The sequence below is a fragment of the Dipodomys merriami genome, unplaced genomic scaffold (genome assembly GCF_024711535.1).
Source record: "Dipodomys merriami isolate MVZ:Mamm:240054 unplaced genomic scaffold, mDipMer1.0.p SCAF_114, whole genome shotgun sequence".
Taxonomy (NCBI): Eukaryota; Metazoa; Chordata; class Mammalia; order Rodentia; family Heteromyidae; genus Dipodomys; species Dipodomys merriami.
The window spans coordinates 846,888-872,677 of record NW_027202427.1 but is presented as its reverse complement, the minus strand read 5'-3'; the positions used below and the strand labels follow the sequence as shown (position 1 = coordinate 872,677).

At 54.8% G+C, this 25,790-nt stretch overlaps 1 protein-coding gene across 1 annotated transcript in view; it reads right to left on the bottom strand.

The window, feature by feature from the left end:
* LOC138822703 (sodium- and chloride-dependent GABA transporter 3-like) overlaps positions 1–25,790 on the bottom strand; it is an 86,305-nt gene that overhangs the window by 20,756 nt on the left and 39,759 nt on the right. Inside the window, exon 6 of the mRNA XM_070015565.1 lies at positions 16,991–17,125. Within this exon, the coding sequence (XP_069871666.1) occupies positions 16,991–17,125 (135 nt within the window). The remainder of the gene's footprint in view (positions 1–16,990; positions 17,126–25,790) is intronic.

Here is a 25,790-nt window from a genome sequence, read left to right as displayed (position 1 = left end):
CTTATATTGAGCACCTTCTGTGTACAGAACCCCAGGCCAGCCTCGGAAGGGGATCCTGCAGGGCTGTGCACAGCATTCCACCCCTGTCCTCGGGAGAAATGCTCACGACATCCACACACAGGGTGACTGGTCCCTAGGAGAGGCGGGCGGGCTGCAGAGGAGCCCTGTGTGCAAGGGTGGCCAGTGAGGCTGCCACACAATCACAAGATTGCACAGGAGGGAAATGTGGCCATTAGGTCTGGAGGCTCACAGGTGGTGTGTGTGTGCGTGTGTGTGGTGTGTGTGTGTGTGTGTGTGTGTGTGTGTGGTGTGTGTGTGTGTGTGTTCATGCATCCTCAATTTCCCCCTTCCCATTCCCCTATCTGGATGGGGAAGAGGCTGTCATTCTATTCCAGCAGTTACCATGAAAAGTTACAAAGCACCCCTCCTGGCCTCTGGCTGTCTCTGCCATTCCTATCGGGAAGTCCACCTGGCTGGAAGTGAAACCCTCAGCTCTCTCCTCCTTCCCAGAGCATCCCCGATGGGCTGCTCAATTGCATTCTGGCACAAGGGCCGCAGGACATAAGGCCGATGCAGCCTCACCCGAGCCCCTCATAAAGCACTTGCTGTTTTTGTCTGCATGCCCAGTAAGGAAGATAAAAAAGCTATCGGCGGAGCAATCGTGTTATGAGAATTTGTCTTACCCACCCTGGGTGGGTGATGAACAAGTTCACCTGTCCAAGACGCAAGTTCAAAGACCACGGCACTCCTATATTTACCACATGCCACTCACAAGGAGGAAGCAACCGAGTGACCGTCACTGATGAAAGAGTAAGGAAAGTGTGGTGTTTACACAGAATGGAATACTAGTCAGCCAGGAAAAAAACCGAAACCACGTCCCGTGCGATAACATGGATGGAACTGGAGTGTTAAGGCACAGGAAGACAGGCCCCATGAGCTTGCCCTGTGTGGGAGAGAAATGGCGACCTCCTAGAGCCTAGGGACCAGAGCTGGGGGCAGCAGGGAGGAGGGTCAGGGGAGAGGGTACACTGAGGCAGGAATGAGACGCTCCAGTGTGAGGCATGCTCAGGAGATGGCTGCAGAGAGTAAATGTGTGCTGTGTAGCTCAGAACGCTAGATGAGAGGAACATGGTGGCTGTGAGGGAGACAGACACGGTTAACCTGATTTAAACACTACTGAAACATGACACGTGCCTCATCAAGAGGCGCAGCGTTTACATTTTTATGTATCTGTTAAGAAATGACATCTAAGAGATGCAAATGTCAAGCTTTCTCTTGTTTCAGGAGAAAAGCATCCCTGAATTGTTGTGTTAGCATTAAGTCCTTCTTCCCTTCCCCCTTCCCCTCCATCTCTTCTCTAGGGACTTTTGTGTCTGTGGTCTATATATGTCCACTTTCCTTTAAATTGTCTCCTTGTTCATCTGTATCCGATTGTATTGGTTTTAGTGTCATCTTTTCCATCTGCTGTTTATATTATAGTATGATGATTACTAATCACTTTTATTATTTTTAATTAGTTACATTTCCTTAAAAAAATCTGTTCTCTTGTAAGCCATCCTTCCCATACCTCCTGTGCTCTTTGTAAATCTCCTTTTTGTCCAATAATCATGTCTGTTCTTTGTTTTGTAGCATCCATCCACCCATCCATCCACCCATCCATCCATCCACCCATCCATCCACCCACCCACCCACCCACCCACCTATCCATCCATCCATACACACATACATCTGTCTATCCATCCATCCACTTATCCACCCACCCACCCACCCACCCACCCACCCACCCATCCATCCATCCATCCACCCATCCATCCATCCATCCATCCACTTACCCACCCACCCACCCATCCATCCACCCATCTATCCATCCACCCACCCACCCACCCATCCATCCATCCATACATACATACATACACACATACAGCTGTCTATCCATCCATCCACTTACCCACCCACCCACCCATCCATCCATCCATCCATCCATCCACCCACCCATCCACCCACCCACCCATCCATCCATCCACCCACCCACCCACCCATCCATCCATCCATCCATACATACATACACACATACATCTGTCTATCCATCCATCCACTTACCCACCCACCCACCCACCCATCCACACATGCATCCATCTTGGCAGTACCGGAGATTGAACTCAGGGCCTTGCACTTGCTAGGCAGTGCTCTAGCACTTGAACCTCCAGGTTTTTCTTTCTTTTTTGGTTATTTTCAAGGCAGCATCCCCCTTTATGCTCATCAGCCTGGGCTGTGATCCTCCTGCTTGTTCTTCCTCTGTAGCTGGGACAATGGGCATGCCCCACTATACCTAGCCATTGGTTGAGATGGAGTCTCCAGAACTTTTATGCTTGGGCTGCTTTTAAACTGCAATCCCCTGATCTCTGCATCCCAAGTAACTTGGATTACAGGTGTGAGACACCATGCCCACCCTATGATACTTTTTTTTTTTTTGGTCGGGGGCTTGAACTCTGGGCCTGGGCGCTGTCCCTCAGCTCTTCAACTCAAGGCTTGTGCTTTACCACTGGAGCCACAGCACCACTTCCAGTTTTCTGGTGGTTTATTGGAGATAAGAGTTTCACGGACTTTCTGTCTGGGCTGGCTTTGAACTGTGATCCTCAGATCTCAGTCTCCTGAATAGCTAGGATTATAGGCGTGAACCACTGGTGCCCGGCGATACTTTTCCTTACAGTAGCTGAGTGTGAGACCCAACCACAGTCCTCTGCCGCTCTGGTGGGAGGGGCTTTTGTCTTGTGGAGGGATGGAGGCATCTAGGATAGAGGTTCCAGCCTTGTTCTAGGGTCCACCTCGTGTGATCAACAAAAAGTCCTTTACATTACAGCTGCACACATGCACTGACTCCCTTCTGCCACTTCTGTCTAAATGGCTCTGTTCTGTTCCTGTAGTACCTCGGTCTGACTCAAGTTTGGATTCTGCCTCCAGATATTTCTTTTCAATGCACAGCCCTCTTGCAGGGGAGCGTCAGCTGGCTCATCTCCCAGGTCCCAGGACCTGACTTCTGCCTGAACATGGCTTACTTGGGGCCGGTAGCCCGCAGGGACCCCTCCCCTTCCCCTTCCCTTCACCCGCCCACAGCAGGGGCTCCCGCCAGTGTCCCTGCGCTCTGTTTGGCTACACGGGGCCACACCTGGCCATGCACCATTCATGGCGTGTGTCTGAGCAGCTGTCGGTAGGTCTTAGGTTTTACTGTCCACAAGGCTCTGTGTGGGTGGGGATGTTGTAAGAAATTATTTTCTTTATCTATCCTGTCCTTGTTTCTGTAAAGAACAGAGTTGGAAGGCAAAGTTAAAAAGATCACTGTTGACAGGGGTAAGGGAGGGCTCTCGGGACGTGAGCGACCGGGGAGGGTGATGGGAGGGCGACGGGTCCCGTGCAAGCCGGTCCAGCTGTGAATGAAGGGGGCGCTGCGGAGGCGGGGGGTGGTGAGTGTTCGTCCAGAGGAGGCAAGAATAGGAGGCCGCACCAGGAGGTCAGGCCCCGGGGGAGTCCACAGATGACTCCGGAAGTCTGGGCTAAAGACAGAGACTTGAAAAAAAAATCACCAGGATTTCAGCAGTCACTTAACGTCTTGCTGACTCCAGATCCAAAACTTTCCCACTGGTGTCTCGCTTCTCCTCTCCATATTTAGAAATGTGTGTGGAGCAGCCGTTCTGTGGAGACACTGTGGGGTGGCTGCAGCACCGCCTGACAACAACAGGCCGGATCCGATTTCATCAATATGTCTGCTGAGAAGATCGCGGCGCTGCGCACGGAGCCTGTGCGGCGGGCGGGAGTTCCCCCCGGGCGCGGCGGACATCCTTACACATGCCTGCAGGTGCAGAAATGCAACGGGCCGGTGGCAGCCTGGCCACTTGGACTAAAGGAATGAACGGAGTCATCAAGATGAGCGGGCACAGGATAGCCCGGACTGGCACGAGGCTACTCCTTTCCACCGCGCCTGCGGTCTGCGGCGGCGAAACCGTGGCCCCTGCACAGCGTCCATCGCCGTCTCCAGGCAGCAGCTCCGGGGAGGTGAGTGCAGGAAGCCTTAGGCTCCGCTCCTGTCACTGATTACAGCCAGGCTCTGCCGTCTCAACCCGACGGAAAGCCCAGGACACACGGTGTCCTACGTGCTAGAGCGGCCGGCGCGGTCACCCACGTCCGGGAAGGCCGCAGCCCGAGTTGTGCCGGCCGGCCGGGCACCTCTTCCTTCTGGTAGGAATTCTGCAGCGCAAGGCTTCACCCCTGTCACCCCATGGTCCACGGTGACATGTCAAACCCATGCATGGTCCTCCCCCAGAGCGTGTTAGCGGCTCCTGTGACACCAGGTCACACAGCTTGTCAGGGAGGCAGATCAGAACCCTCGGCGTCTGGTTCTGTGTTTCAGAGAAACAGAGCTACCCCATTCCTGAGGGCGGGACACAAAGGGAGCCACGCCCAGCAGACAGCACGTCCCCTGCCCCATTAGACACCAACCCCACTGGTGCTGGGTCGGGGCACAGTGGCCCCCCCGAGGCCTGCAGGACAAATGGGGGTGCTCTGGCAGTGCCAGGGGTGGGCCACATTCAGAGGTCCACGGGATAGATCTGGGGGGGAACAGGCATGGGGCCCCTGTGGTGAGGGGGGACCCACTCTCCAGCGCTCAGGCAACCATACCTGATGTGGGGCCATGGGTTCCACCGGGCCCCAGCGCACAGTAGGGGCACAGCGCTATGGATTGGGACATCACTGGCTGGCCTGGATGGATGGCCGAGATCACCTCCTCCTCATCCACACTTGGCGAGTGTCAGGACCCTGTCCCAGCCCGCAGGGAGAGGGCGCCCCGGGTCAGAGGCAGGTGGCGCCAGGGCATGTACACCCTCTCCCCTCACCCCTTCCCTGAGCACACCAGGGAGAGGTCCCAGCCCTTCCCTGTCCAGGACAGAAACTTCCTGCGCCATCCTGTCTCTGACTGGGAGCTCAGGGAGCAGCGCCTCACACCCCATTTTCTCTTCTACACTGAAGGTGATATCAAGTCATACACACACACACACACACACACACACACACACACACACACACACACACACACACACACACACACACACACACACACACACACACACACACACACCAAAAAGAAAAAGCATGAGGAAAAAAACCCAAAAGGCTCTGCCTTCCCTCCCTCCCTCCCTCCCTCCCTCCCTCCCTCCCTCCCTCCCTCCCTCCCTCCCTCCCTCCCTCCCACACTGATTGCTGCCAGGCCCCAGCCCGGCTCTGGAAGTCAGGGGGCATCGAGATCGAGGAAGGCTCTTCACTCAGCTCCTCCCTTCCAGGGCCGACACTCCAGTGGGAGGGACAGACAGCAGCAGAGGCAGAGACGCTGTGGAAGCGTGCCCTGTGGAGGGCCGGGTTGTGAGGAGGAGTGTGAGCGGGAAAAGGAGGCGTGTTCTTTTCTCTAGTAACTGAGGCAGCACAGAGCAGCTCTGGGAGAAGGTACTGGTAGGAGGTCAAGTCCTGTTACGTACGCCTGTAATCCCAGCTATTTGGGACGCAGACATTAGGAGGACTGTAACCCAAGGCTGTTCTGGGGGGAAAAAGTGAGACCCAAATAACTAAAGCAATGAAAAGAAGGGCTAGGCTATGGTTCAAGCGGTGGAGTGTGGGCCCGGGTGCCACAAAGATCAACGCGTCTGCAACGTGTCTCCCGAGATGAGACATCAGAGCCGAGGACTGTACCGGCGCCGACGCGGCACCGTGGGCAGCCTGGCACCCCGGCTGCACCTTGAGGTGGGCTGCACGAGTCCTGGGGTCTCCGACAGAGGCAGGCGAGTCTGCAGGGAAGGGCAGGTGCGGGTGACAAGGGTCACCAAGCCACAGGCCAGCCTCAGCACAGCCTGGGGCTGCGGGGACCGTGGGCAGGGCCCCCTCTGTCCTGGCTGGCATGGCGGGGCAGCCCAGGCCTGTCCCCGTAGCTGTGGAACGATGCACCCATCCACCCACGTGCCGTCAGCTTAGGAAGAAGTGAATCTTTGAACGCCCCGGAGCCCTGGCCCGCTCCTGGGGGCAATGCGGAGGGCCATGCGGAGCAAGGCTGCTTTCTCAGATGCCGCCCTCTGAGCCACACGGGAGCTGCGTGGAAAGCGCAAAAGCTCTGGGGTCACGGGACCTCCACCTACCTGCTGTGCAATGCTAGGCAGGTCTCTTCACCTCTCTGAGCCTTCTTTGTCCCAGGATGGAAAGCTAACACTGAGGTACCTGGTATCACCTCCTTAATCCTGGACTTCCGGTGGCTGACGGTTCTCCACGGTGACTCGAAGGAAAACGAGCTGTGACATCCAAGCTCTATTTCCAGCCTTCCTCTCCTCCAGGGGAGGCAGACAGGTTTCTGGGACCCCCTTCCTCCCCCCGCCCCCCTGCTTGCAGGGCCATGGGTTCAGGCTTTGGTGCTGGGTGAAGGGAAGAACTACCATTACCTGCTCCTAGGAGCCTCGATTCCCAATGCCTGGCCAGAGCCTGCGTTCACACCTAACAATGCACGGGACACTCGGCTTTTGGTGTTGAGGAGCCGGGACAGAGCTTGAACTCAAGACCCAATGTCTTGTCTTTAACATTTTACACACACACACACACACACACACACACACACACACACACACACACACACACACACACACACACACACACACACACACACACACACACACACACACACACTATTTTTGCAAGCACAGACGTCGATTGAAGCAAAAACATAACTTATATGGCCCGGTAGAAAATGGCATGAATTAAGCTCTTTCTTTTCACCTATTTTTTTTTTAATTGGGAAGGATTCTCACAAGATTAAAAGTAGGTTAAGAGAAGAATAAAACAGCTGTGCTTCCAGTGGGTACCTGACAAGGGCTTCTGTCCAAGTGAATAATTACATGAAAATCACTTCCTTCCCACCTCTTTCTCAGCCCTCTCGGGGTTGCTAGGCGCCCTTGCTCCCTTCCTCCGCTAATGCCACATACAGAAGCTGCTCAATACAGTACGGCCATTATGAGTACAGGGGGGTGGGGGAGGGCTTGGATGCTCCCCCCACCAGCAGCCTGGGAGGGGGAAGGGGGCTTGGGTGGGGGGAGACACTTTGGGGATATTTAAATGCTAATGCGGGCGGGCTGCGGGGGGACCGGGTGGTGGGAAGGGGCTGGGCGCCCCTCTGGAAACATGCTCTGCTGCCTCGCTCGGAGGTGCCAAGCCCTTCCCCGGGCAGCCGGCCCTGCGCGGCCCTGCCAGTAAAATGCCAGTGGTGGGCAGGCCTCTGCCGTGGGCGGCGGGGGCGGGCAGCTCTGTGCAGGAGAGTTTGGGTGTGCAGGCTGACCTCGGCGACCCCTTTGTGTGCAGCAGGGTTTGGGGAGTACGGTGGCTGGGCCTCTGCCCGGGAGGCTGGATGGCCGTGTCCCAGGCAGAGAACAAGCCGTGGATGGGTGGCTGCTGGCCCTGGGCCGGTGGCAATGACCTTGGGGCCGTACTTGGCAGAATGCCTGCCCCCCACCCCCACCCAGCAGGAGCCACGGAGACCCACTTAGCAGAATGCTTGACGGGGTGATTTAGGGCAAGGCCCCGGGCCCCGGGCTACCCTGTGTGCAGGGTGCTGGTATTCTGCACGGCACTGTCTGCTGGGTGAAGCGTATTGGCGGCTGCCCGGCCCCTCTGGCACCCACTCTTTGAGTGCTAAGGGACCCCAGCAGCAGCAGCACGGTGGCCCTACCTGCTTCCAAATAACCCTGGGACAGAGTCTTACCCAGCCATGGCTGAGAGCCACTGAGGCAGGGAGGTACTGAGCTGGCACCAGGAATGGGCTGCAGAAACCTTACCGTCGGGCAGTGCCAGGCCAGGCTCCAGCTCCAGCTCCCAAGCTAGGCCTCATGCCTGCTCACTCTCCCAGGTGAGCAAATGAGCTGGGAGACAGAACTCCAACCCCTGCCCACACCAGCTGGGCAGGGCGGGGAGCTGGGGGGGGGAACTCCTTGGTATCTGCCCAGAGATAAAGAAATGACCTTCTGCCATACCACGTTCACCGTGTGTGATCTACCCAACTCTGATGGATGCTCCCTGGGAGATGAGAGCTCAACTGGTTCTGTTGCTACCTTCTAATCCTTTGCACACTGCCTAGCACACCTATAAGAGCCCAGAAGTTATTGCTGCCCAGCCTCCAGCACCTAGGGAAGAGCTATTAAGATTCACGTAGAGCTCAACCACCAGGCTCAGTGGGGACCTTGCTGAACTGAGGAGGACAGGACATCTGGACTCCATTCCAGCTTGCCCTCCGAGATCCCTGTGGGTTCTTCCGAAGGTCTTTCTTATCTCCTAGCCTCACTTTCCCAGTCTGTAAAAGACGGAAACTGAATTAACAAGGGGGTATGAAAAATGTGGCCTCCACCTCCATCCTGCCCATGGCAGACATTGCTAATCAACCACAGAATTCCTCTGCCCTCAGTCCACCTATGATGAGAGAGGACCCCCATCCATCAGCCAGAGCTGGTATATGAGACAACAACCAGCTCAGATCCTTAGGAAAGGGTGTGATCTGGGGCCAGGGCATCCCAGATGCTCCTGGAGAAGCCCTTGAATGTGGACTACACAGTACCTCAGCATTCATGCTTTCCCCATCTCTGAGGGGCCCATGGACTAGAGAGCCTTTACGTAAAGAGAAGGGAAATGATGCCTTGGTCTTGGAGATGTGTATTCTCTGTGAGCGTTTGGTTGTCACTGGCCTGGAAGGCTGGGAGTAGAGGAGTTTCCAGGGAAGAGTGGCGTGGCAAAGGCCCTGTGGCCAGTCTGGTGTGGCCCAGTAGGAATGCTTCTCAAATCAGGGGCTGAGCTGGGGAGTGGTGGGACAGACCTACTGGAGCCCGACGGAATGCACAGGCAGACAGCTCACTGTGTATCGCCACATGTTTGACTAGAACCTTCTCCACATTCCAGTCATGGCCACTGCCACAGGGCTACAGGAAGATGCTTTTCGTCTGCTTCTAATTCTGACAGCGAATGGAGGTGTGTTCACATTCCTGGGCAGGAGCTTCATGGGGGACCAGGGCAGCCAGAGGAAGAGCAGCATCCATGGGACCCCCTTCTATCTGGGCCCCAAGCCCAGAGGCCTTTGCAGCGGCTCTAGTGACAAGGGGCGACTCCTCCCGCTGCTGCCCGGCCCCCAGCCCTGGCTTCCTTTCTGAATATGTCCTTCATCATTTCACGTTTACTTCTACTAGATAAGTAGAACTCGTACAACAGAAATTGTACTGGAGAGGAAGGCCAAATCAAGTTGACACCTGTGTGTGTGTGTGTGTGTGTGTGTGTGTGTGTGTGTGTGTGTGTGTGTGTGTAAAAACAGTTAAAACCCTTCTTGAATCTACTCCAGTGATTTGTGGGTATCGGCTCTCTGGCTGTCCACTGGTCCCCCCAATACCCGAATCCAGAGCCCCTCGGGTTCTATGTGGAAAGCAGTGTAGCATCTGCACAGGAGCCACGCACAAAGGTAGCTGCTCTGCTGGATTCCTGGGGGCGTTGAGCCCATCCCTGTCTGGAGCACACACACCCCATTTTTGCTGAATATTTGCTCTCCACACCAGCTCGATCTGACACGCAGCACTCGCGGTCTGGAGGGGCCCAGCTGCGCATGCCACATTTCCATCCACCACAGGTCTCCTGACCCTGCTGCCCGCCCTGAGCCTGTCAGCCCTGGGCTTCTGGCTGCTCAACGTCTCCTATAGAATGAGGTCACAGTCCTGCCCGGAGCCCGCCCCTTCACCTTTGGGGGGGAAGGGGAGGAGGGTCTGCCATCACCTCCCCGAGCCGGTGAGCAGGGCCCCCACCCCAGCACTTCCACCCATCTTGTTGCTCCGCTGTTGGTGACCTGCTTGTCTCCGCTCATGTCCTGTTCCCTGGCCCTGTCAGTCACGCCAGTGTGCAAGGCTGGATCGTCACCTGTGCACACACACGCCTGCCTCAGCTCATCTGAAGGGACGGGACGGCAGCCTTCCGCAGCACCCGAGCAGCCCGTCAGAGTAGCAGAGTCTGGGGCTAGAGGTGGAGGTAGAGGCGGCCTCCACCCCTCAAGCTCCCCCCTGTGCTCCTGACCACAGCCGGGCATGGAGTAAAGGAAAACGGGTGGGGGGCGGAGGGGGGATTGCTCTGAGGAGACGCGGCAGGGCGGCGGCCGCAGCTCTCCCTCCCACTGTGGCATGGGAGCAGAGCGTGGCCATGTCAAAAAGAAATCAAGGGACAAAGGGAATCCACTCATTTGGGTCGGGGTCTGAACACTGGCTTGGGCAGGGCAGGGATTTCCTCCGTTTACCACTACAGACACAAGCTTGGATTGTTGAACACGAAGTAGCCACGGGGGTGTCTCCCATTGGCATAGCTGGGTCCCCTCCAGCAGGCCTTGGCTCCCGCTGCCGCCTTGGGGTCTTGTGTGGGTGGGGGGCCCCCACAGACGGATCCCCATTTCTGTCTCTGATTTGCTTTCCTGCCCTTTACTTCTTGGTACCTACATCTACAGACGTGAGCGGCGATCTAGCTTTGTCCTCGACGTGGCTGCCCAGCCTGGCAGCCCATCCTGAGTCCTGCAACCACCACCGGGCGCGCAGAATGCCGGAGCAGATCTCCAGCTCCCTTCGCAGGAGCAGAGCACGGTGCGGGGATGAAGGGAGGACGGGGAGCGAGGCACAGCAGGTTCACACCCGCATCCCCCGGCCTTGGCTGGCCTCACCCTACCTTCCCTGGCCTCACCCTGCCTTCCCTGGCCTCACCCTGCCTTCCCTGGCCTCACCCTGCCTTCCCTGGCCTCACCCTGCCTTCCCTGGCCTCACCCTGCACGGTGCGAAGGCTCTCCTTTCCATTCTGCCTCGGACGCCCTGGCTAACACAGCCCAGTGCTAGAGCTCCTCGGCTGTGCTTCTGCCCGCTTCTCCTCCAGCCCTGCTGCCCGTTTGGAGGTTTCAACCATGGTCACAGTACCTGGGTCCTGGCAGGAGCAGGGAGATGCTGACTGCCTTTGCTAACCACCGCCACCCTGCGGCACGTGAGCTGCCGCCACCATGGGAGTCAGAGCTGAGGACGATGCCGCCCCTCGGGACTGTGGGCGGGGATGGAGCGGCGTCTGGCCCGACTCCTGGGGGCTCATCACAGCCACGTTCCTCCCACAGCCTATGGAGCCCCTGAGAAATATTAACTTGCGGACACCCTCACTTTCCCTTTCAGATGATGTACAGTATTAAAACACCAGTGGCTCACACCTGTAATCCTTGCTACTCAGGAGGCTGGGAAGAAAGGTCTATGAGACTCCATCTCCAAAATAACCAGTGAAGAGCTAGACTGGAGGTAGAGTACTCGAAGGGTAGATGCTGGTCAAGCACATAAGCCAAGTAAGAAGAAGGCCCTGAGTTCAAATCCTGACACTGGCAAAAAAAAAAACAACCCAGCACACAGACACAGACACACACATACACACGCATACACGCACACATGATCACAGATAAATAAATAATGTCTTTTCCCTGAACCCTATTTTCCTCAAAGAATGTTTAAAGAATAGTTCCAGGCCCTGCTGCCTTTTGTCACTCAGACACGCAACTCCCAAGAGGAATTCCCGTCAGCCTAAAAAACTGCCAAAGACATGACTTGGTGAGTAAGGCCGAGCCGCTGATGGTAGGGCTGGTGACGGGGGCAGCTTTCCTTGGTATTAATTAGCTACTTGGACAATCAATACAACACATTCATCATCAGCAGGTAAAGAACAAAATGCTGAGGGCTAAAATTATGTTTATGGGAGAAGCAGAAAACACATAACGATGACGTACTTGATACTTTGAGTTCACAGGCTAGCTTAAAAAGAATATGTAAAACAACAACAACAACGTTTCCAGGTGTCAGAAATGCCAGCAGTCAAAGCTGAAAGTTGAGGCGGAGGAGGAACAGCCTTAGTTCCTTCCTATGATTAGAGTTAAGATTCCAGCTCCTGGGCTACTAAATGTGAGTGGGATTATTGCAGAGAGCTGGGAGGTTGGAGAGCCCCGTCCTGCAGCTCAGGATGCGTGTGGAAGTGCGGTATGGATGTGACGCACGGCCCCAGCCACGTGAGAACCCACGTTGAAAATGTAACTTAATAAAACCGAACAAACCAACTACCACCCTGGAATTCCAGCTAAACTAATACTCACTAAGATGGTGACATACAAGGGACAGTGAAGTACAAGGGATACTGAAATAGAGGTCTTTTGACATGCACAGAACAGGGAGTTTGTTTTCTCCAGCCTTTTTGTGGAGGAACTACTAAAGACACACTTCACTAAAAAGGAAATTTAATTCTACAAGAGAAATAAGAACAACAGGACACCGTGGCAGCAGGACCTACGCTTTAAAAAGTATCAGCTCTGAGAAAGTAACAGGGCAGACTCGAAGAGCAGCTGAAGACATGGTTGATGGTGGGCGTGTGGACTAAAGGGAGGGTTGAGCCCTGGGACATTTTCTTGTGCAGAAGAGGGAGCAGACATATAGAGTCAGGGCTCTGTCTCTCTTGTTTGCCCTGGCATCAGGGGATCTGCTTTGAGAATTCCTCCCACCCCGGCCCCTCGCCCCATAAACCACTACTATCTAACAGAATTTTCTGCCATGATAATCCTATTCTCAATCCATGCTCTCTGGCAACATGGCGGTGGCCCGCCACCCATGGCCACGGAGAGCCTGGGGCCAGCTTCAATTCAAGGAGATACAGCTTGTGTCCTACTTAAGGAGGACGTCATTTTGGAGGGTGGGCGATTCTCTCGGGAAGCCGTGTGGATGGATTATCTCAGCCTCCAGCCTCTATGTCTCTGGGCCACACAGGGCTCTTGTGGCTATTTTTCAGATAGGTCTTAGTTTGTCTGGAATGTTCTGCTGGGCTCCTCAGACTTCCATGGGTACCAGGCATTCCTGGGGAGGGGGAGGTGCTGGGGTTCCACTCAGCAGAGGTGGCGAGCGCCCAGGGACCGCACCGCCACCGTCGCCGCCACCGCCGCTGCTGGCCTGACAGCAGTCGAGCACAGGGCTCTGAGTGAAGCAGGAGCCTGGCTACAGAGGCTCCATCTTCGTGACATTCTAGAAAAGTCTCAACTATGGAGACAGGAGGAAGATGGGGTGGGGAGACCAAACACAGGGGATCTGAAGGGCAGAAGCTATCACCTGGAAGGGAACACGTGTCACTACGCATCTGTCAAAACCCACAGCGCAACCGAAGTGCACTGCGGCCTTCACTTAGTAACAAGGTTTCCATCTTAGCCCTCTGGCTGCAACAGTAACAGGGAAAGGAGATGGAATCCTGAGGCGTCTTCTCTTTCTGATCATTTTTTGCAAACCGCTCACAAAACAAAATGTATGAATGGACCCCCCCATCCTAGATACAGAAGCCTGTGCCACTGCACCCCCCACCCGGGGCGGCCAAGCCATAATGGCTCCTGGGGATCTTGCCGTGGGTGTGTTTAGAGAGGTGGAGCCTGGCCGGGAGCTGGGGCTGCAGAGCAGCTGGAGTCGGGCAGGGCTGGTCACTCTTGTTTATTGAGCATGAGGCTGATCGAGTGATGGGTGGTCAGCTCCCCAGAGTCCCACCTGGCAGGCTATCTCCCCAGGAAAACAGGACCTCGGTGGAGTCAAGAACCCCCTATCAGGGCTGGGTATGGCAGCACACTCCTGTAATCCTAGATATTCTGCAGATGGAGGTAGTAGGATTGTGGTTTGAGGCTGGTCGGGGCAAAGTGAGCACAATGATGCTGTGTCAAACACAAAAGGGCAGGGGGTGTAGCTCAACTTGGGTCCAGTTCCCAGTAGGTGAAAGGGTGGGGGGGGGGAGGGAAAAGGAAGGAAGGGAAGAGGAAGAGGTGAGGGAAGAGGTGAGAAGGAAGGAGGGGGTAGGATTCTCTCTGAGGTGGCGCCCAGAGCCTGCCTGGCAGCCAGGAGCCAGCACCCAACTCCGGTGAGCAGCAACGCCCCCAAATCAAACAAACCCAAGGAAACCTTCGGGTGGAGGTTTGGTTCCAGGGTGTGCAATAGTTTCCAAGGTGAATCTGGTGTCTGTCAGTCACCTTCCCCGGGGGCGATTCTGGTGAGAAAGTCCAGCTGCCAGGACGCGGGGCTTCCCCGGGTCCCGCTCAGCACTGCCAGCAGGTGGCAGCAATCTCATAGGCTGGTCTGCCAGGCTGGGGGGGGGGGGGGGGTTGAACTTGGTCTTGCCTTCCCACTTCCCCAGACCTGTCCCCTGGTGGTGGTGGTGGTGGGGCGAGGGCAGTGATACTCTCTGAGGTGTGTACCCCAGCTCCGGAATCTGGACACCTCCATCTTGGGGCCCTGGTTCTCTGGGCAGAGGCGGTGGCTGGGGGAACTGGTGTGCGGGTGTCCTGGGAAAGTGGACCCTAAGATTTGGATCTGTGTCAGGCCTTTCTGTTCCTGCCCTGAAAACACACACTTGAAACACAAAGGAGGGGAGAGTGGCAGGGATCTGGGTCAGGGACAATGTGATTTCTTGCAAGATCTCCTTGGCTTCCCAAAGACTGAAAAGACAGAAAGGGGGAGAAAACTGAGGGGAAAGCAGTAGACTGGAGCACTTCACACTTCAGAGAGAACACAGGGCTGACAGTGAGGACAAATAGATGTTTAGAAAGTTATAACAGGCCACGGAATGCAAATTAAGGGGCCACAAAGAGCGCGAGCCGCGGTGTCACTTCAAGTTCTTGACGAGAAACTTAATTTACTAGACCCACAATAACGGTTCTTGGTTCTGAGTTCAACCCCCCCCTTCCAATTCGCACTGTGGGGCCCCAGCGTGTCCTGCTCAGAGCTAGTAAGCCGCAGGCCAAAAACGAGGGGCGCTTCTGGTGTTCCTGGAACCCTACTATGTGCCAGGCCCTGGGCTGGGCAGCAAATCTGAGATGGAGAGGTGCTTTGGTGTGTGCGGGCACAGGAGCCTCGGGGATACCCGGGGTGGTAGCGTTCACACCCGGGGCCCAGCACAGGCTGGAGGGCACCCAGCATGGCGCCCCACCTCTCCTCCTCACCAGACGGCCACACACCCAAGCCACCGCGTCTCAGGGAGCACAGGCAGAGCGCTGACGGTGGACTAGGCTGGGGCTTCCCAACCTGTGCTCGTGGATAACCTGAGGCTCTGTGTCCACCTTGAAAAGCACTCACGGGATCCAGCCCTTCTAAGTCACCACAGGGAAACTGAGGCGCAGAGGGGGAAGAGAAAGACGGGCCCGAGGTCAGGATCAGTGGTGCCACTAGGAGGACCTGCGTGCCGCCTCTCAGGCCAGTGTGATCCCGTGTGATCCAGTGTGATCTCACTGCTCCAAGGGCTGCCCCATGGAACAACAGCGTGCAGGCAAGCGCCCGCCCCAAAGGAAGGCGATGGCGGAGACCGGGGAGAAACAGAACGATCAGGATGGAAACTGAGAATGCTGAGCTGACTGTGTCACCCCTGCCGCCTGCCTCTACCTTCTCTTATCATCAGAACCACCTCTGAGGAACAAAAATGCCCAGTGAAACGAAACCTCCAGGGGGTCGTCTGGAGTCCACTCCGTCACAGGCACCCAGGTAAGCTGGTGATGGGCCAGCACCGGACAGTCTGAAGTGGTTGCATCAAGGACAGGAAGAAAGTGGCGCATGAGCAGAGGGGAGAAGAGGAGGCCCGTCCTGGGGCAAGGTGGGAAGCACAGACCTACAGCAGTGCGGGAGCAGCTAGGGGGCGGGTTTCCGGATGCTGCTGCTTCAGCCGAGAGGCTGCCGCTGCAGGCCGGGCGGGTTTCCCTGTGCTGCAGGCTGCACCTGGCCAGCCCGGTCAGGAGCTAATTTCCTGGGGATTCTGCCTATATTCAGGAGGCCACCTGGGCGTGTCCTGATCTACAAGCATGGTGAACTGAGACCAAAACCAGCACATGTCCACACCTATGCAAATGCTCCTCCTGATTCCTCACACAGCAATCACCCCGGGACCCAGAACACATCTGACGCCTGGCAGGCACCCCAAGACTGCTCTGGTTGTGCTGGGGGTGGGGCAGAGCACAAGGGTTTTCCAACACTCCCCAGAGGCTCCCGGCACCCCTGGGTATGCCTGGTGAGAAGCCCATTTCCATTTCTTGTTTCATGTCCTGGGCTCACCACTGGGCACCCACAAATACACCCTGCTCAGAACACCCCAGGCCTTCACAGGACAAATAGGTGAACCTGTCTCTCAAACTGTTGCTTTCTTTTTTTAATTTCTACAAAGGAAACCATAAGCACCCCGCTGTTCTCCGAGGCACACCACAGGTCTCTGAGGTGGAGTAAGGGCAAAACATTTGTGGCTTCAACTAATCCCCAGCTGAAGCTTAGCGTTTGCCTCCAGGAATACAAGAGTGCACAACAGACCACATTCTCATGAGCAGAAGAAACCAGATACTTGCTCATTACGGGACAGCCACCACCAAATACCATCTGTGCCCATGCTGTGCTGAAGTCACGCTGAGGGCCCCCATCTAGAATCTGAAATGTATTCAGCGCCTTGTCACAGGTGGGCAATCCCACACCCAGAGACTCTGCTTCATGCATGAAACTATCACTACGCCAGACACACAGCCTCTACACTCTGTGTAACAGGTGTTTGTGGAACAAATGAGTTCCGTGTTTATGCATAAGGACAGTTCTTTATGCACATGTGAATAGTTCAGTATCTGAACTACTTCTGGTCCCAAGGATTCTGAGTAAGAGTTTTCAGACCCACAGTGGGGCAGGGTTATGACACTGCCTGGTCACACAGTTGCCCTGCAGAATGCTCTAACTGTGTCCTAATGTATTTTCTCTCCTACACATTCACTCAATGCACACTGTCCTGTAAGGTGGCCTGAGGCCACCGCTTGGCTGGCCGTTGTTGGGCCTCGCTCAGCAGCAGTGACAGGGATCTGCAGGGCGGTATCACCGTGCAGCGGCAGTGGGCTAGTGCCCCTTACCTGCGGGTCGGAGAGGCGGGAGAGGTCTGGGTACAGATAGAACTTGATGCCGTCCGAGGCCCCAGGCAACGTGACCCCCCGGATCAGAAGGATCAGGAGCATGATGTACGGGAAGGTTGCCGTGACGTAGACCACCTGTCCAGGAGAGGAGAAGAAAGATCAGGATGCAGTGAGGGTGCTGGGGAGAGGGGCAAAAGACCTGGGAGCGGTGACGCTGCTGGGCTCACTTCATTTCATCCGGTATCCTCAAGTTCATTCGTACTCAGCACACATCACGGCAGATGGTCCATTTTGACGAGGCTGCCTGGCATTCCGTCGTACATGCACACCCGCCGCCTTTACCTCTTCTTCCTTGTACCCAGTCATCCCTTAGGGACTGGTTTTAGTCCCCCCTTCCCAGCCCTCCTGCCCTTTGTGTGGACATCACAACTAGGTCATTTATACAAGATGATGTAGTGTCTGTGTAGAATCTCTGCACGTCTCCCGCGTACTCTCAATCCTCTCTGGATTGCCCGTACTGCTGAATGCAATGTAAATGCAGGGTAAGTGGGCAGCATGCTGCACTACAGAAGTAGGACAAGAAGAAAGTTTATAGATTCTATCCGTGGATGTGCAGTGGACTTCCCACCCGTGAGGGGCATGTGCGTGCGCCCTGTCAAGCACTTTCAACCACAACCCGAGGATTTCACTTACATAAGCTATCAAAAACAGGCCAGAGAAGTCAAAAGGCTGAAGCAGGGTGTGGGCGGGAATTAGAGTCGTTAATCAACAGACATAAAGTTGCTATCAATATGCTTCAGAGATGGCCACCCGAGTTTATTGACTTTTTCTGGCCAACCCTGTTCCTAGAGTCAACAGAAACATATTGTACAATTAAACATTTATTAAGAGGACAGACCTCAGGGTCAGGTTCTTTACTGCAATCACATGACATTAAAAAACAGGAAGAGGAGGGTGGCAGTAGGGCCTCTTGCCCCCCGGCCGGCCCGTGCTGAGAGCCTGTGCCACACTCCATACTGGCGCTTGCTCAGTGCTTGTCCCATGGCCCACAGAGAGACCCACGCGGCCACACGGGACAGGGAGTTGAGCGATGTCATGAAGCCTCTAACACATGCTGCCTGTGATCACGGCTGGGCTTACTCTGTCTTGTGTGTTCATGTACAGCTGGACAGCACCTTCTAAGTCGATTTCACAATTAAATCAGCGATGGGCCGAGGCCCACAATTTTTGTTCTTACTAAAAACCAACCATCTATCCATCTATCCACCTATTCACTCATCCATTCATCCACCCACCCATCCATCCATCCATCCATCCATCCACCCATTCATCCATCCTTCCACTCATTTGACTTCTTACTAACTCAAATACCCAAACAAGTTTCATACAACAAGCACAGAGCTCTTCCTTGAATGTATAACTAAGAATGGGAAACTGTGCTCCAAGAGACTGCGGGACGGTGGAAGACACCCACCCAGGTAGCCGGGAAGGGCTGGTGACAGGCTGTGGGCCTGGACACAGAGCAGCTCACTATGAGAGCAGTCAGTGAAGCACTTCTCTAGAAGGTGACCCAGGCGCTGGCCTGTGAAGGATGAGTGACTTCAGGATATGGACAAAGTGGAAGGAAGGAAGGGGAAAAGCAAATATTCCTACTACTGCCAGGCCCGGCCGTGTACCTGGTGGCTACGGGCATCAGCTCTTCCCCGGCAGATACCTGCTCTCTTTCCAAACCGGAAAGGTCAGCGCGTGCTCCAGATCACCCAGCTAATGAACGTGGCCAGACATGGGAGAGGCACAGGAGACCTGCCCAATCCAACCACAAAGCAATGTAGCCATCCTGCACATGTATTAGCCGCACAGCTGCAACCTCTTTCTCTCCTTTTAGGAGTGAGTCTCTTCAAGAAGTTGAGTCTTTATACAGGACAGAGCAGAGATTTGTTTTTTAAAGCAGAGGCCTGTAAAAAGATGAAAGGAATCTGAGCAGGGGTCCTGTAGACACAACCTGGAGAGCGAGATTAACTTAGCCAGGCACCGTGCCCACTCGGCCATGCCGGCACCCTCCCCAGCCTGCTCAGCCCCCAACTCCCTGACACCTGTGCCGGTGTCACCGCCAGGTCCACCCCATAATCAGTACAACCCTGCCGCTAACACGCAATGTCCTTTACATCACAACCCAGACACGGTGGCCGTGTGTCACAGCCATAAGAACACAGGGGGGTTCAGAATCCTAAGTGATAACACGGCAGCCATCAGCCAGGGCTGGTGGTTGGGCCAGACAGCCAAGAGGGTGTGAAGCCTTTCCCACAGCTTCCTCCACATCACCTCCCACCAATCTCCAAATACTTTCTTGATCCCTTTCCTCCATCAGCCGGCTCAAGTCTACAAACCTCAGGTTGAAGCTTTCACTTGGGAATTTACATTTGTTCCTGTTGTCACAGAGGCCAACTGCCCACGATGCCAGCAGCTGATCAGTGCCAGGCGTGTGACCTTTCACCAGCCTGGCCATGGGAGTCCCCTCCCCACTCCACACACACACAGTGGAAGGGCAGTTTACGCACATTACATGACCACATAGAACCTAAGAAAAAGGCTTACTAAACGACTAACGATGATTTGAAGCAATTCACTGAGTGGAATTCTAAACAGACCTCCTGTGTCCACATCACATTGAGAAGAACCTCCCTCCACTGAGAGCCGTGTTTTTCTACCCCTTTCATAAAACTACAAAGGAAATAACTGTAAAAGAAAGATAATATTCAAATGAGCTGTCCTAAGCCTGCTGTGAAGATGAGTGTGACTTCCAAAATGGAACTGCTGGCTGGCAGGCAGGCAGGCATTGCCTCCAAAAAAAAGTCATTTGTAAGCCTCGAGTCAGGGTACAAAAGGTGTGTTAGGAGCTCATTATGCAACCCACACAGCTGTGATATCAAAGTATGCTGAGTACAGCTCCCTTGGCTATCCCAGCTCTTCTAAAAGCCCTCTTAAGACTTCTTTCCTTGGCCACACCAGACATTTGAACATCGTGCTTGACTTTTCCTGAGAACACCTAGAGATGGTCAAAACCACGTAGACGTGATCATCAAGAGATCACACACACTGCCGCCCACATCACTAATTGATCACAGCATTCCTTGCAGCTGAGCCTGAGACCAACTCAGAGCCCTCCACCTAGTACTCCAGGCAGCCCATATAATGGCTAGATGCTATCCTGCATCTAGTCCACACTTCAAGTATCTGTTTTCAAAGTTTCCTGCAGGTCAAGGAACAAAAGACCCAGGTTTTTTCCCCAAGGACGTCGTGCTGAGTGTGTGCGTGTATACATTCGACTCTGGGGCCATGACACCACCCACACAGGGTCACCTGGGAGAAGGAGGCTGCCGGCACAGGAAAAGTGCTTCCTCGGTCTCTGAGGGTCTGTATAAGTGGGTGGGAGGATAAACAGCCCAAGGGCAAAAAGGACAAACTGGAGCAGACATCGCCAGGCAAAAATCACGGCAAGGGACACAGAACATTGTCCCCTGGTGGTCGCCTACAGCCCCAGGCCTCTTCCCCCAGCTGTCCTCCAATGCCACCATGTCGAATGTAACTGGGACCTCCAATTATACTCTGAGTTTGCATTCCCCCCACAATCCTCGTTCTCCCTGGCCAGTGACAGCCTCATGCTCTCCACACTGCACCCCAAGCTTCAGATTCTACCCTGGCCTGTCTCTTCCTTGCTCCTCCCAGGCTAATCCTCCAGGCCCCACATTCAAAGTGGCCGCAGGTCATGGGAGCATTGGTCTGGGAGTCGATGACCCGGGGATCAGACCCTGGCTGTGCCCGCACACATGCGCTGTGTGACTTGGCCGGTCTCCATCCTTCCCCCAGCCACCAGGTCCCTCGCGGCTGGGGAACATGCCAGGCTCATCCAGTCCCCTGCCTTTTCCCAGCCTTTCTTTGTCCACCAAGTCCATCGCCAGCTCTGCGGCCACCCACAGCGTTCCCCCAAACCCTGAGATGCTTGGTCAGATGCCCTGTCCCGCTCTGGGAAGCCATCGCCCACTGTCTGTGCTAGCCCCCAGGGCTCGGAGGGGGCAGTGTGAACTTCCTGTCCCACCACGGCAGGGGCCTCTTCCCACAAACCACCCTGGGGGCTCGAGGCGTGTGTCTGAGGTGACCCCTCAGCCCGCCTCCACCACCCGCATCGCACCTCCCCCTGCACTCACAGCTCTACCTGTATGCTCATGGGCTTTCTGTGGCCTTTACGGTGTGCTCACACCATACTTGCTGCTGTGACAGACCACACCAAGCAGCAGGCCGAGTGGAGCCCAGCTAGAATGCAGAAGTTAATGAAGGCCTTGGGGCTGTGTCCTCATGGAAAGCTGGGGCCATGTGAGCTCCCCTCACTCCAGAAATGGAATCTGGTTGAAGCAGGTGTGGCCCAGGGGACATGGTCAGACCAGAGACTAGGGCAGGGAAGTTCCCGTGCAAGAGGTTCTCTGGCCAAGTCCAGCATCCCTTGGAGGACCAGGATGTGTCAGGAACAGGGAGGAGACTGCTGCGACTCAGGCATTCTATTTGGGATGGCCACCATAAGGTCCTTCACAAGGTCAGGTCAAACATGGCCTCCCCGGCCTGCTGCCAGGGCGGCTCTGACCTGGGACAGGGCGTGGGGGGTAGGAGGGCCTCCTCTGTCAGACTTCTCAGGCCCAGGCAAGGAGACACCCCACTCCCTTTCAGCAGGTCAAGTCTTTCTGAATACAAAGGTTAGCACAATTGGTGGTAATTATGCTGTATCCTGTCTTAATTGACTCTAATTGCTCATTTGCATCCCAATACAGGAATTGTGGGGTGTTTTCCTCCTACTTCCCGGACACAGCTATTTATTTCGTAGCAGGGGAGGTTGTCTGGTGGTTGAAAATGCCACAAGAGCTGGAGGAAGGCGGCCCCTACCCTGCACTGTTCGGGATGGCAGGATCCACTAGAAAGCAGTGTTGCTCAAAGGGCATTTGGAAAGGAGAGAGGCCTGGAGGGAACCCAGGAGCCCTGGGCCAGCAGACCCACCATGAGGGCAGCCTCCACACCCTCTCTGGGCTGGTGTTTTATGCAGACAGGAGTCACAAACCCAGACTTCAACCACTGTTAGACTACGTAAGTTTCCAACCATACCCCACCTACGTGTACATGCCTTTGTGCTATTTACTTAATACCTTCTATGAGGCGGCATGCTTCCCAATAAGTAACACGTGATGAGAAACTGAACCGCCACGGTGAAGTGAAATCTGTGAAGCCAGGTGATGACAGAAGCTCGCTCATACAGCGAAAACAGTGGGAGAAAGTTCAAAGTTCTGGCGGCGGCGGCGGCACTGGCTCTAGGTTGGGCTCTGTTTTCGAGCGCAGCAAGTTACAAGTCCCCAAGAGTCACTAAAGGTGAGCTGGCACCTCGCAGGGACCTGACGCTTCAGGAGGCGCGGAGTGGAGGGGGTACCGCCTCAGATGGGGCCTGACACTTTCATCTGCACCCATCACTGAAACAGTTTTATCTTTACCCATCTATCACTGAAATCATTCTCTGGACTGCTAGAAATCTTCCTTCAGCGTTGGCAGCAAAGAGTACATTTGTAGGGGGAGGGGAGTCACGGCTGCCTGGAGTCAAGCTCAGCTTTCAGAGTTCTCTAGGACAGAACACTGGCATCCGCCATCTGGAAGGCCACGGAGCTCTCCAGGGTCCTGACACCAGCCACATAAATATACACTGTTACCACGTCTGCTTCACAGAGGTCAGAATATCCATAAGTTAACTATTGGCCCACGGTTGTAGCAGCCAGACAAAGGCAGGATGAAGCTCGGATTGTCTGATTCCAGAGCCTGACCCCAACCACAGTGTGGACCCTGGAAAGTCCAAGTCCCACTCTCATCCACTTGATGCCATGTCTTCCTGGGTTCCCTGCCGGCAGAACTTGGCTGTTGTTCCATCCTTTACCCACAAACGCCTTTCCTCCTCCTTTACCAAATGCATCCTCAGGATCTTTAGGACTAAGATACCGTTTGCCTCTCTTTGGCCTTAGCACAAGCCACCTAGATCAAATGAACACTCCTCCTATAGCAATCCTACGGCAAGCTGAGCAGTGACAGCACACAGACACAGACCTCAGGGAACTCAAGTTCAAATCCAGCCTCTGGTACTTTCCATGCATGTGACTTGCTTTTGGCAAATAATTGCCATTCTAGGTCTCGATGCTGTTTTCTGTAAAATGCGACTGATAACACAGTAGATTGATGACGCTGTCCCTTGGAACTTTCCATTCTTATTCTACGCCATGCGGTTCACAGTTCCATGGGGCCAGCATGCGGACTCGGTGAGCCAGTGTCCACCAGGCACCAGGCACGTCAGCCCTTTGCGAACAGCAGCTCCCTTCCTCCTCTTAGTGAGCTATATTATACACTGGAATACAGTTCTCTGCATGTGAGTCGGCTTTCTGACAGCGTGACAAAATACCTAAGATGAACAAGATAGGAGGAAGAAAGGTTTCCTCAGGCTCATGGTTTCAGGGACTGTGCTATGGGCTTGTGGCAGCTGGGTACATCCCAGCAGAGTGTGTGACAGAGACTCGATCACCACATGGCAGCCAGGAAACCAAGGTCCTCTAGGCTCCACCTTGCAAAGTTTCCACCCTCTCCCAGGCTGCGACAGGCCGGCAACCAAGCCTTTAACACATGGGCTCTCAGGGATGGTGAAAATCCAAACAGTAGCAGCTGGTTACAAGCCTAACTATTGCTTTCCTTGTGTCCTTCAAGGCAAAGGGCCATGCTCATCTTTACAAGCTCTGAAACACCTCTTCCAAAGACCTACATGCAGCAAAAAAAAAAAAAAGAACAATTAAAAAAAATCCAGACCTTGATAGTCTAGTGAGAACAAATGAACAATCAGGACACAGTCCCATGTGCTGGCAAGGGACCGTTGGTGTGGACGGGCTACGTTCTCATTCTGGCCTCTCCGTCCCAGAGTGTGTGTGTGTCAGCCACTTACTGAGCCCACGGGGGCCAGGCCCTGTGCTGGGTTCCGGGAGTGGGCTGGAGTGGATAAATGAGCCGGGATCCTGTCCTTGCAGGCGACTGGGCTGACTGGGCGGCAGGTGAGAGGCCAGGAACCCGCAGCGACGTGGGAGGCACAGTCCTGGCGGAAGAGCTGTGCCGGGGCCCTGCACCCTGAGCTGACTTCGAAGAGCAAGCAGACGCCCCTGCGGGTCTGGAGTCCTGACCGAGAGCATGTTCTGTGAACACATTCATTACAGCCAGGACTCAGGACACACTTCGGCCTGGTGAAAGTCACCCAGAGAGAGGAGCTCCAGGGTACCAGGGTGACAAGATATGTAAATAGCAAGCATGCTCAGGAAGAAGGCTGAGGTCAGTTTAAATCCCTGCCCACAGACTCTCTAAAAAACAAATCACGGCTAGAGGAGGCTAGTGTCTAAGCCTATTTCATGGTGAATTAAGATTAGCTGGGGATTCAATGCTATTGATTTTTTACTAAGCATCTATATAAAGGCCTCAAAAAATGAAAACAACTCCAGAAATGAGCCTGAGCAAAACGAATAACCCATGCTGAGCGTCTGCAGGCTTGCAGTGGAGCTATTACGTACTGCCTGGAATACATACCGGGTACCCTGGCTAATGACGACTTAAGTCCATCCATCTCCTTGGGCCAGAAGGCAGGCGTCCCCATGGCAGCCAGAGTGTCACTAGTGTACACGTTCCCTGGTGTGGATTCATCAGCAGGGGGGATTGTGGTCCCCTGACTCTCTTGTAGGCACACGTGTGGACGTGGGGTGCGGGCAGAGGCAGTGCTCAGAGACCACGGCTGCAGCCAGAAGGGGCAAAGCACGGCGGGCCTCTCTGAGTGCCTCTGCCTCGAGACCGGCGGCATCCATCAGTGGTTCCGGAACTTTCCTGGGGGATGCCAAGCCACACAGCTTCTGCACAGGCCACCTCTCCCAGCGGTGGTACATTCCTTTGAGAACCTCTGTGTCTGTGGCAGGAGGAAGCCATGTTCACCTGCTGTTCTTGCAATCTGCCTTCTGCTCCAATCTGTCGACCCAGCCATGATCCCAGAGGACACAAGGCCCTTTCCAGTCCAGCCTAATGGACGCCGTGTCGACCTGTAGCCTACCTCTCTGCAGATAGAAACATTCCTTCATTAGGCTTTTCTTATTTTCTTCTTTTTAGTCTCTTTCAAGGGTTCATTTCTTCATGCATTCTTTTTAATCAATTAATCAATCAATCGCGTATCCAACATGGACTGCCATTTGTCGTGCACCAGATTGTGTTCACACCAGAACCAGCCCCGCCCTCTAGATCTCCCAGACGCAGCTGCCGTGAACAGACTGCCACACTGTTTCCTAGAAGGCAGAACTTGTACCATCCTATGGCTTCCACGTGTCCCCTGAAAGTTCATGATCTGGAAACGCAATCCCCTGAATCACAGGTGAATAGTGCTTCAAGGTAGGCGCTTTGGAGGTGACCAGGACCAGTGGGCGTCTTGAGGTTGGGCCCTGCAATGCAGTCATGGCTGTGTAGGATGAAGACAGCCAGGCTGGCAGGCCGCCAGGCCTCTGCACACTGTGCCCTCCAGCATGTCAGGACACAGCAAGGAGATCCTCACCAGAGACCAGGCACCACGTTCTTAAACCTCCCGGCCTCCGGAATCATGAGCCATGGTCTTCACATAGTTGCAGGAAGGGGCTTCACCTTCGCACGTCCATTCGTGTGTACAAAGCATCTTGATCATAGTTAGCCCTTCCATCCTCCTCCCTCCATGCCC